We start from the raw sequence: 12757 nt of genomic DNA, 5'->3' as shown, positions 1-12757 counted from the left end.
GTACCCTGAAGGGGTGAATATTTAAATATCAGTTGAGTGAAATTTTAAAAACTTGGGATGTTTGTGCTGGTTTGAAAGTAAACCAGCAGGAGAAATGAACCCCACAGAAATACCGTGAGAGAGATTTCAGGTCAGAGTTACAGTGTCATTAGGAAGATTACAGTAAATGCAACAATACACAAAAACTGGCTTAAAGTCAGACTACAGCCTGGTGTTCTGTTGGGCAGGCTGGTGGTCTCAGTCCTATCAAATAGTGACAGTAGTCCTGCAAAATGATGGTTGAAGTTGAGAGCAGTGGTCCTCCGAGAGGTCTAGTCCTCCTATGGAAGTTCAGGTCCTCTTCTGGATCTGCCCAGTAGTTATGGTGTCCTAAATTCCTAAAGCACCCAGATAATTTATGGGCAGGATGCTCAGTACCTCCCCCAGGGCAGGGAATTTCACAATGGAATGATGTAATCCTATGAGTCATAGGATGTTTTGGGGATCCTTGATGGCCTAGGTCTTTACAGCTGCCCATTGGGGCATTAAGGCCTGATGGCAGAGATGACCCCCCCTTAGGCTGGATGTAGTTATCACAGTTAAGTCAGTTTGTGAAGACAAGAAAACTACCCTGATGTACCTGGTTTGGGGGTGGTTGGCCTCTTTAACTCTTGCAGCCTGCTGGCTGGTGTGCACTGGGCAGCTCTTGCAAACAACCCATCATTAGCAGTTCATCAAGAATAGTGTAGATGGGAGTAGAGTGCATGTTTTGGTTACAACCACACTTGCAACCTAGGACAGATGCTTCACTAGAGTTCTGGGCAAAATTGCCTGGAAAAACACTGAGTGCAGCGCTGTACAATATTACATGATCCATAGGATGCAGGTGTAACTAGATCCAGGAGCTCCCTTCTTATTTTTAGCACAGTCTGTTTCTCTCAATCTGTTTTCTTTGTTTTAGAGCAACTTTTTCTGACTCTAAATTGTGAAATGGGGATTATGTCTGCCTTTTTTGAAAATATCTTCCAACTGCATTAGGGCTATTTACCCATTTTGGAAGGCAAAATATTGTTGGTTCCGTCCTTCAGAAACCTGTTTCTCTCTAACCTTTTACATTCTCCAATCCCAGAGCTCCCATCTCCTCCACACCTAGACCACTCATTTAATGCAGTGAAGTATTCAAAGTCTGGTTGTCCTTTTCTGTCCCTCCTAGCTTAAGGAAGGCAGGAGATAAGAGCATTAATTAAAGTGATGTTGAACGCAGACGAAATGTTTAGCAAGTTTGCATTTTTGTAGGTCAGTGAAGAGCAATGTGAGATTCCTTGCAGTTGCTGTTAGGGTTTGGTTTAGCTCATACTGCAGTCCTCTACATTGACAACATTTCTGGTTTTGGCTTATGCTCTGAGAAGTAAAGGGTGGGGTGTATAATCTCTTGTCTCACTGCCTGGGAAAATAGTAACTTTTAACTGACATCACAGTTTCCAGTCAAAATAGATTTAATATTCTTATGTGGGGTTTTGTTCCATGTTTCAGTGGTCTGTAGTCTACAATCACAATTTTGTCTCATTAAATACTGATGGGGAGAAAATAACAAACAAAACGTGAATAGTTTTATCCCTGCTCTAGAACAGCATGGCTTTAAGAACAGTGACTGCATTTTAAATAGTGTAACTGTGCTAAAGAGATCCAAATTATATTCAGTCGTTGCCAGTATGATTGTCCTGCCTTGGAAAGATGTTGGATGCTCCTAAAGCTGGTGCAACTGATCTGCACTGCAGGTTTGTGTTAGTAGAGCTACCCTTGAAGTGGATAAAATGTTGGAGATAAAAGAATCATTAAAGTATAATATTGCCTACTCCTGAAATAAACAGGGCAGGAGACTTTTTCTCCTTTTAATGCCTTTATTAAGAGTGATCACTCAAGGTTGGGAGGCTCGATGGGTCCGCCATCGCCGTGCAGCTTTGTCCCCTGGGGGCAGAGCTGGGGGTCCCGTCCCCACGATGTTACCCAGCTTTTGACTTTTCCAGGCTCGGGGCTTGGTTCCAGCTGAGCTCTGTGCTCAGGGAGAGGGGCAACAAAGGTTTTCAGCATCTTTGCACGTTCGGTACTTTGTTCCTCACGTTCAGACATCACTCTAATATCTTAATTCTGTATTGGCTCGGTTTTTTTGAGGTCTTTTCGGTAAGTTTGGTGGAGTTGCTTCCCATGGCATGTTGGTCTCAAGCCTATTTTGCATTCTCTCCCATGTCCCCTCCTCTCACCGTCTGGGGAGAAGGATAACTTAGCCTTAGGTAGGGCCATAGCAATACAAAAGGAGCAATTAACGAGAACGACTGGTGATACAATAACAAACAGGTAGAACATCACCTTGGCAGCAACTGGTTTAACTGGTTCTGCAACCCTTTTGTTCCCAAAAAAATTGGCAGATATTTTATTTATAACACTCCTGTGTGACATAAATATCTCTGGGATTTGATAACTAAATGTGGATTACTGTTTGAGGTTGTCAGGAAAAGTAATCCACAAACATCAGAGGTTTTTGTCCAAAAAGGAGACAGAGGAGCCCTTTTACTTTATTTGAATAAAGGGAGAGGCCATGGGTCATCCCCCTGGGGTCCCTCAGATTTCTGGAGGACAATTTTTTGACACTGGCCTTTTTATCCCAATTTCCCAGCTGCATTTCCCTTCTCTCTTTCCCCTGTGGCTGAGGCACTTTAGAGGTACAGACTTCCCAGAATGCCTCATACCAAAGATTGCCTTCTAATGTATAGCCCCTCCTTTTTAAGTTTTAGTTCTTACGGAATTTAGGGGTTTCCCCATTGTGTCTTTCATCTTTCAATATCCAGTTTCATTTATCAGTAAGCCTACAGTTTGTTTCTAAAGGCAAGTATCTTTTTCAGTTCATCAATCAGTGGAATCCTTCCTGTTGTTTCTCTTATCTCTCAGTGCTAGTTTTATCTAATAGCAGACCCACAATTTGTTTGTAAAGACAAACCTGTCATTCCTCTCAAGGGGAAAGCTTTTGAATTCAGAAAAATTGATCTGTTTTGGTGAAGAAAGCTTGATTGCTCTGTTGGCTATGTGGTTATGTGCCCATGCATGTCATGAATGATTTTCATTTCCAAAGGGAGTATTTTTGTACCTTTCAGAATCTCTGCTTGTACTTTCTCATAGTCGTTCTCCAGAAACACACATGAAAAATGTGGAGGGCTCACATTTTATTAGAGTCTGTTTCTGTAATGTATTTGTTTGTAAGTGGAAGGTGGGGTGTGTGTATTAATAGACCTTTTTGTCTTAAAATATGTAGATCCTGTGCTTCCTAATTGACATAATGGTATTGAGCTCCTCTAGCCTTCATTTCTATTAAGGTGCACTTCTTGTCTTTGAACAGTGTGAAGAGTGTCTGTGCTGGCAGCATGGAGTCTGTATGGGCTTACTGGAAGATAATATACCTGAGAAATATACCTGCTATATTTGCCAAGATCCTCCAGGTACAGAAATTTAAGGTTACAGACCCTTTTTATATATGTAGTAAATCTACTAATTTATCTATATCTAATCTGTATCTATATCTGTCTCTCTGAAAAACTATGCCATTTTTCCCCTCACCTGTGTCTGTGACTGTAGGCAAGTTTCAGTTTCAGGAAATTTAATTTATGTGAATGTCCATGAGTCAATACTGTGGAATTACAAAAGGACAGGAATGGAAAAGACTGTTTTCACTGTGATGACCATCTGGCACATACTTACTATAATAAGGATTGTACTGTCTGACTATGGCAAATGAGTGTAGAAAACAGGAAGCTCAAGCAAAGACTCCCCATGGGTACATCTTAGGGGATATGGCTGCAGCTCTCCCCCAACAAATTAGGCTGATGCATTCTTTTAAATAAGTCAGCAGAAGGTTTCTGGCTCTCCTCAGCAGTAGCTTTTGTCATTGACTGCATTACCTGCTGTTCTGGTGTGATGCTGGCCCAATGGCAGCCACCCACAGAAGCCACTTGCTCACCCTCTCCTGCTTCAGCTGGGCAGGAGAGAAAAATGTAACCAAGAGTTCAGGAGTTGAGACCAGGAGAAAACACTCCAAGGGGAGAACAGGCTTCACTTAGAGATACAAGGTGAGTTTATTACCAACAGAATCAGAGGAGGATATAAAAAATAAAATGAGCCTTTAAAAACACCTTTTCTTCCTCCATCCCCTCCCTCCTTCCCACCAACAGTGCAGGGAAAAGCTTGTGGGGGTTTGGTCAGTTCATCACTCAAGGTTTTCTTCTCCTGCTCCAGGAGAGAAGTTGCTGCCGTGTGACACCGTGGGGTCCCTCCCACAGGAGAGGGTTCTCTATGAACTTCTCCAGCGTGGCTTACCAATCTCAGGAGCAGCAGCGTGCCCAAAACTGCTGCAACGTGAGCCCCTCCCACGGGCACACAGTCCTCCCAAAACTGCTGCAGCCTGGGTCACTCGTCCACGGGCTGCAGTCCTCCAAGGACAGGCTGCTCCAGCCTGGAAGCAGGGGCCCTCTCTGTCCACCAGGTCTCCCACTGGATCACAGCCCCTCCAGGCATCCACCCGCTCGAGTGTGAGCATCTCCCCCACGGGCTGCGGCTGCATCTCTGCATCCCCTGGGACTCCCCGTGGGCTGCAGGGCACAGCTGCTTCACCGTGGTCCTCAGCACAGCCTGCAGAGGAACCTTGGCTCTGGCACCTGCAGAACCTGGAGCACCTCCTCCCCTCCTTCTCCACTGACCTTGGCGTCACCATGTTCTGTCCCTCACATGTTCTCACCTCTTCCTCTTCTGGGACTGAAAGAAAAACCTGCACTTTTCTTGGGTTGGCTGTCTGTCTCTGCCCTGAGATGCGTGGGATGGTTCTGAGGCAGCCCGTGCTTTCAAAGAATGAGCCTGGACTCTTCGTTTTTTCAGTCTTCAGGTTGTTTATTATTTCTTACCTACAAAATTTTCTTTCTGCCCAGCCAAGATCTGCTCAGCAGGGCAGCCACAGGCACTCTGCCTGCCCCCGAGGCGGTGTCGTCTTTTTATACTACAAACAACATATAACATATTTACTTTTAATTCCCAATACCATCACCTATGTTAGACAGTGCACTTTTACTCTAAACCAATCCCTAAGTGCCAGCATCACAGCAGAAAATGGAGAACGAGAAGAAGAAAGAAGGACTAGACATTGCCTGATTCCTCCATCTTGTCCCCATAACCCCCATACCAAAAAATCCTAAAACCTACATTTTCACCCTGTGAACACCTTGTTTTTACACCATTGAAACCTGTGTGGCTTTCACATCCCCATGCCAAGCTGGCAGTTCATTAGAAGGATCAAAATCAAGCCTCCAGGTGTTCTGGGCAGAATGCCAGGGTCTCCAAGCCCCCCGATGGGGTCCTTGGCAACTCTGGACATCTGGAGGGATGTGCTGAATTCCCACACACCTTGGTTTTGATTTTCTTCTTAAATCTGTTATCACAGAGGCATTACCAACCTCTCAAATTAGGCCAGCTTTGGCCACCAACATGTCCATCGTCAGAGCCACCAGGGATTGGCTCTGTCAGACAGGTGGAAGCTTCCAGCAGCTTCTCACAGAATCCACCTCTGTGGCCACCGAGCCCGCCCCCCTCCCCCCACTGCCACAACCAGGCTGTGCAAAACCAACACGCCTGCAATAACCTATATATTGGAATTTACCTGGGGTAACACAGTCAGAGTTGATTAGGCAATATGTTCTCTCCTCCTTAGCAGATATTTTGAAATGTCTTAGTGTTGGAAAATCCCAACTCTGCAGAGACGGGGCAACTGAAAGGCAATTTAAAGATTTTATTCCGTTATCAATCTCGTAGAAGGGTGAGACATAAGAGCTGTAAAACTCAATGCCTTTCCATCAGAAGCCAGCCTGTTTCCTGGTTACAATATCTTATAAATGTTTTTCAGCCTATTAGCTTTTGCCACACAATGATGCTCATACTTCTAATACCAGTCACCTATTACTTTACCCCATGTGGTCTTCCTACAATGCATCTTTCACAGTTCTAATTCTCAAAAATATCAGGTCTTTTTACAAGCCATCATTTGAAACTTGTTTCTAGTTCAATCTCTCTCTCAGCAATGGCATCTCTATTCCATGGCCTTCCTGAGTCAGCACACCTTATCTCAGAGTTTGCATACAGATGTACAAGACTGTGTGAGCTTTCAGTCAGGTTTTGAGAATCCTTTACAAATCTATTTCTCACATCTTAGTCCATCTTACACAGCAGGTAAAATTACATTAAGCAAATATTTTCTGACTTTCTACTGTATTTATTACAAAGACTTGCTGAAAGTGAAAAGGATGAGGTTTGGACTTGAGGCCATTGTTATAAATGGCAAGAAAATGGATCTCTTTTCACCTGATTAAAAGACTTTTTTGGTTTATATACATATTTGGATTGTGATCCAAGTTTTTTTTGGCTGTTGAAAGCTACCAACTCTTTTGTACTTTAACTCATAGATTTGTGTAGTATGTTTACTGCTGTTGCTTGTACTCTCAGCAATGAAGACATGCTATACCTAAATTTTAAACTTTTACTACAGAGACAGCAATATATTTAAGGTTTCTTTAGAATATCTTGCTTCTAGAATTTTAAAGATATTTTGCTTTATCGCAGTTGAAGGTAGTTTTAAAGGGACTAAAATGCACTTGCAAACTGAAGTTGTGTCATCACACTTGAATGAGTGTTTCTGTGCAGAAGGTGATTACAGCTTCATTTATTGAATTCATCATTAACTATTAATTTCAAGATTCTGAAGTTTACATTGGAGGGGACTTAATTTTTACCTTTTGGCTCTGTCTTAATTTTACTGCTGTTGTGAAAAAGGAAAACATGTCCAACTTTCTGACTGCAAAGATGGCTTTTCAGTGACTGTTTTTGGCTTGAAGTGAGCTGATAAGCTGTATGAATCTACAAAGAAGTGGCTTTTAAAACTGAGCATGGCTATTCAGCAGACTCTTACTTAGGAGCTTTCCCCAGCCTATACTGCTGGGACTTGTAACAGCACCACTCATTCTATTAGAAATAAAAAGCAAATTTAGTGTAATTTTGTCTAAAAACTGTATTAACTGCTGTTTTACTCAGATCTTTTTGAATCGGGTAGGATTTTTAAGAGATTTGTTAACATTTACCCTTGCTTAAACGTGATCAAGATGATTATGTAGCACAATTATGTGGGCATAGTCTGGTGTCTCCTCTTCAGGTTATATACTTCAAAAGGGAGCACTTTTTGTCTCAGGGTGCACATCACCTCAGTTGTTCAGGTGACCATGAAGTTCTCAAAGTCAGTGTTTTACTCTTGTGGACTGAACTGTACTTTCTGTCTCAGATGTCAGCTTCTCTAACGTAGAAGTTAATGAGGGAGGGCCAATGCAGGTGGCCAGGAGTGTCTCCAATGTCGTTCTGACCATACCGAAAATTCTGCTTGCCTTCCTGCTTGATACAGTGTATCTGCCTGGAGGGTTGAGCTGATGCACCTTTCAAAATTCTTTTTCACCCTGTCATGATTTCTGATGCCACCTATTACCCATTCTATGTAGTGCTAGCCTCAGTCTCACTCTGCTGCCTAGTAACTCCCTTTTTCTTTTGTTTTAGCTTCTCCTCTAGTCAACATTAACCTGCTTATATTGGAGACCTTTTTGCAATTATGGTTCTCAGTCTGTGTTCCAGTTTTATCTCTGGTTTTGTGGGCTTGCTGCCTGGGCTGTATGTAGGCAGTGACTGATGGGGTTCTCTGGGTGCTGAGCTGTCCGCTGAGAATATCTGTAGTAAATGTACATTTTACAGGATGTGGAGGAGCTTTTGTTAGGTATTTATTGTGAAGGGTTTTTGTGTGTATTTGCAATTTAGTAAGCACCTTTCCTGGTAATACCATTTGTTTAGCAGTTTAAGTTACTTCTATTGATACATCTTTCACATTCAGCACTGTTTCATTTCAGCTGTTGCTGATATTCAATATCAAGAGATAACATTGATATCTCTTAAGATAGAATTATCATTATTAATAGCTTGACTTAGGCAAGTTTTCTATTGGAACCTTAGCCTTGATTCCTTCAAAATCTATTTTTGCACAACTGTACTAGTACATGTTGATGTTAAAAACAGGATCACTGAGAAGCTGATTGCCTTTTTCTGCATTTTACTGTCTGCAGAGAGCTGCAGTCAGACTGTAACTTCTGTCATAACCATGCTTAAACTAGACAGTGTGATACTCTGCTAAAAACACACCTTTCTCAGCCTCATCTGTAGCTGTCTGTTGTGGATATCCTCTGGTGGAAGTTGATGTCAGAATATGTTTACAGTTGGGCAGAGGTTTTTGGCTTCCAACTTTACAAGTTCTTAATTTCTTCATTGGTCTGCTTTTACAGTTTCTATTGATAAGAACAAATAAGCTGTTGCCGTACCTAGAGATAATCAGAATTACTACCAGCACTGTCAACATTTCATTTTAACTCACTCATTGCTGTCACTTCAGGTCAGAGGTCCAGCTTAAAGTACTGGTATGAAAAGGAGTGGTTAAGTAATGGTCACATGCATGGCTTAGCGTTTTTGGAAGAAAATTACTCTCACCAGAATGCCAAGAAGATAGTGGCCACTCACCAGCTGCTCGGTGATGTACAGCGAGTGATCGACGTCCTGCACGGGCTGCAGCTGAAGATGAGCATATTACAGTAAGCACATTTACCTATCAGCCAGCATGTTCTCCTCAGGAATCAGACTGCAAGTGTAAAAATAACCAGAAATTCTGACTTGCATTTGTGCTGTGTGGATTTAAAACATAGTTTGAATAGCTGATGTGATCTTGGGAAAGGATTTGGCTATTTGAAAACTGTTTAAGTGGGATGAGTGTAAATGGACAATGTGTTTAGAAAGGGTTAAACTAATAAACCTAATGACAGTTTTTCCTAATTTACTCAAATGGATTTTAAGTAAGAACAGGATAGACTTATAACCCATGACGCCATTTTTGCAGCACTTGCTTTCTCCATTCCAGGAAATCTGGTCATAGCCTCTCCAAGAGGAATCAGATATTTTTGTTTGGTACAGTGTCTTGTTTTGGTTCAGTGGGAGAGTGGTCGCACTCTCAGCAACCTGCAGTACTTCATTTCTGAAAGGTTATTTCAGCTATACCTACAGAAAATAGCAATTATTTACATAAAATATTTTTTTCTATCAATTCAACTCTTTTGTGTATTTTCCTATTTAAGTCAACCTTGGGTTCTGATGACTGAAAAAAAATTAACTCAAATCTAGCAGTTTTAAATTTATTGAATTCCGCAATTGTAATTTATTAGTTGATAATTTGCACTGTTTGGCAAACAAAATGATTTTGGCATTCTTTGGACTCTTCCCCGAATCTGTGGTAATGGCGGAGGTCCACTGACATGGAATAATGCTTAAAGCAAGAGAGGAGCCATTTTAACATAAGGGTTTGCTTTTCCATTATGGGTCCTTTTATTTACATCTGTAAGTAATCTCTTTCCTTTTTGGAGACTGAAACAAATACTTTAAGGCTACTCCTTGGGCCCTTTTTAAAGAGCAATATTTGAGTTTCAGGCGAGATTTACATAGTACTGAGGTAAGGAGGACTGGGTATATATGTGATGGTTGCTGCAGGTTTTGTTCCTTTTCTCTCCCATGCTGAAGTCAGTATGATGGCCTGGATTAATTAAAGGTGAGGTGCAGTCCTGTTTGGATCATCTGGTTAAAAGCTTCAGCTGCTGTTTTCTTTATCATGATAAAAATTGGAAGGGATTTGAATAATTGCTGAATTTGAATAATTATTATATTTTTGATGCAGATCAGCAATAGAGAAATGATTTCATAGGTGCCTGAAATTATTAGGAATTGCTCAGTGTTTCAGGGAGGTGGCAAAGGACACAAGGTGACCCCAGCAGTGCCGTGGGAGGGTGAACCTTCAGCAGGCAGGAGTTAAAAGGTTATTCAAGTATTAGCATTTGAGTTTTCATCCTTTAGTAACTGGTGCATCATTTTTCAGAAAAATTTTCTGTCTTCTGTAAAATTATCCCTTGCTCTGGTTTGAGCAAAGTGCAGTTTCTTTAGGTGTAGCAGATGAGTGGAGCTTGAGCAGAAAGCTTTGGTAAATGAACACCTGGCTTTCACTTTTCAAGCCATGCCTTCAGGATGGTTCACCAGGGAGCTCTGTCCTTGCTGTGCCAGCACTGAAGTCAAAGATGCTTCTATGAAATAGTCTGAGCACATCCTTGGCAGCTGTACTCACTTTGCTTTCCTCTGAGAGACACTGAAGAAGCCTGAGCTGCTGCGGGATGGATTAGAAAGCAGTTACTACCAAAGTCAGCTGGTCATGTTTTGTTCAGTGGTTTGGTGAACAGCTAGAAAAGCTGGATCAGCTGAATAGAATAAGTCTGTCCACCTCTGCAAGGAAGCAGAGAGGAAGGCTTGAGGGCAGCCCCCCCATCTGTGCAGCCCAATGCAGCAGGGGCTTTAGAGGCAGCATTTGCTCTGCTGTGTTCCTGCAGCCTGTGGCAGATGAGCTGCCAGCCCTTTCAATATAGCAGAGTATGGTGCTTTGCTCTCCTTTTACTGCTGTTTTGATGCTTTACACAAGGAGGAACATGGGTTACAATGCTCACTCAGAATCTTTTGTTTGTTATATCTGTAATAATCTGATACCTATAGTTGTCCCTTCTGCTGAAATAAATAACGTATTAGTCAATTTGAAGACAATTAAAATAAGAATTTTTCTAAGAACAGATGAAGGGAACTCTGGCAACTCTGAGATGCCACTACAGTTGCAGTGTTGGTGTACCATACCTTTACTAAAAATATCCCTGTTAAAATTAATTTCTGCTGCTAATAAATTGCAAATATTGAAGCAAAATGTTCCATGAAGGGCCAGCATTGGTGAGAAGTCGTATGTGTATATTTGCAGCTTATTCTTCAAGTTTTTTCTTAATCCAAACCTTGGTTTGTCTTTTTTTCCCATAATTATTCTTACTTAACTTCTTTATGCAAGAGGATAGTTTGCTTAGTCACTTTGGCATTTAAATTGGATGGTTTACTTTTTTATGTTTGAACAGAAATAAAGAACACCCTGACTTAAAGCTTTGGTGTCATCCATGGAAGCACATCACGGTGGATGAAAAAATCCATACAAAACACATCATTCACTTTGAGGAAAATTGCAAAGAGGAGACAGCAAGTTACAGAACTTGGAATGGGACAGTTGAGAAACCCTCAACAATTCCTTCTGTGGAGGAATCTTACATTACGAGTGAACACTGTTACCAGAAGCCTCGGGCCTACTACCCTGCCATAGAGCAGAGGCTGGTTGTGGAAACCAGAGGTTCAGCCATTGATGATGGAGTAAACAGAATAAGGGAAAATGGGGATGATACCTTCTCAGAGAGGTTTGGCTGGAATCTGGACCAAGAAATATGCAAGATGGAAAATGAATCTAAACACAATTACTCTAAGGTATTTTTATTAAAATAGCCTTCTCTAGCAAAGAGCCTGTGTTTTCCTAGCAACCTGCAAACCTCAGCCTTTTAAAATACTTTTTGGTCTGTTTGTGTTTATTTTTTTTGAATTAGACTGTTAAATATAAGTTGCCACTAACAACTAAAGTGATAAATGTGATCAACTCCTTCATTTTATATTATAATTTAAAACTCTAGGTTGACTTCTGGACCTCAAGTTGTTTGAAGAGCGTGGACCATGTATTATGGTCCACTGGTAGCTCATTGTTGCTTACTTTTGTGTACTTTTAAATGAAACATAAACACTAGTAGAGAGAGAAGAGGCCAAGCATGTATGATATTACCAAATACACTGATAGGCCAGCTTCTAACTATGTCCATCTTGTTTCCGTGTTCTTTCTAATAGCTCAATTAATTTTGGGTTCTTCAGGCAGCATTTCAAGATTGAAAAAAAAAAGGTATCAGCCTGAAGTGTTGTTTTTTTTTAAGACTGATCACCATGGAGTAGTCCTGTTTCTTCTTCCTACTGTAGCCCTTCAGGTTTAGCTTTCAATGCTTGGTTCTCATTGTCATCCCTGTCAGCCTAGTAGAGGCCTTTCTGCTCTCCAGTGCAAAAATTTTGATTCTGTTAGTACCAATTCCTATGAAATGTGGGATGAGAAATATTGCAAACCCTCTGGGAAATGAGTGAAGCCCCTCTGCTCTGGAGCCAGGCTAGGGGAGCTGTGGGTGTTCACCTAGAGAAGGATCCAGGGAGACCTGAGAGCCCTTTCCAGTGCCTGAAGGGCTCCAGTGCCTCCTGGAGGACTGGACTTGGGACGAGGGATGGAGGGACCGGACAAGAGGGAATGGCCTTAAGATGAAGGAGTCTAGATTTTAGATGGGATATTAGGAAGAAATTCTTCCCTGTGAGGGTGGTGAGCCCCTGGCACAGGTTGTCCAGAGAAGCTGTGGCTGCCCCTGGGTTCCTGGAAGTGTCCAAGGCCAGGTTGGATGGGGCTTGGAGCAGCCTGGGACAGTGGAAGGTTTTGGAACCTCCTCCAACCCAAACTACAGTACGATTTTATGATTCCATTAAATACTGAGCTCCCTTTTTTTAGATTAAAGGTTAGGATAGCTCTTATTTCATCCATATGTAAGTTGTAATTTGCAACTTTTAACTTCTCTGTTGGTCTGTTGAGATTGTGTTTTGTTTCCTAGAAAGGGAAATATTTTAATTCTTCAATCTTAAAGAGCCTTTTTCTAAAGGATCATATTTCAGCAGAAGGATGAGAAAAGTAGGG

At 41.7% G+C, this 12757-nt stretch overlaps 1 protein-coding gene across 10 annotated transcripts in view; it reads left to right on the top strand.

Annotated features, from left to right (window-relative positions):
- PHF20 (PHD finger protein 20) overlaps positions 1-12757 on the top strand; it is a 72269-nt gene that overhangs the window by 54589 nt on the left and 4923 nt on the right. For all 10 annotated transcript variants that reach the window (XM_054274467.1, XM_054274473.1, XM_054274472.1 and 7 more), the window contains 3 exons: positions 3371-3470; positions 8489-8684; positions 11076-11472. In XM_054274467.1, the coding sequence (XP_054130442.1) occupies positions 3371-3470; positions 8489-8684; positions 11076-11472 (693 nt within the window). The remainder of the gene's footprint in view (positions 1-3370; positions 3471-8488; positions 8685-11075; positions 11473-12757) is intronic.

Source organism: Melozone crissalis, unplaced genomic scaffold (assembly GCF_028551555.1).
Source record: "Melozone crissalis strain CALT ecotype California unplaced genomic scaffold, PUWL_Pcris_2 ptg000017l_1, whole genome shotgun sequence".
NCBI classification, from domain to species: domain Eukaryota; kingdom Metazoa; phylum Chordata; class Aves; order Passeriformes; family Passerellidae; genus Melozone; species Melozone crissalis.
Note: the sequence above shows the minus strand (reverse complement) of the source record. Positions and strands in the feature narration are given on the sequence as shown.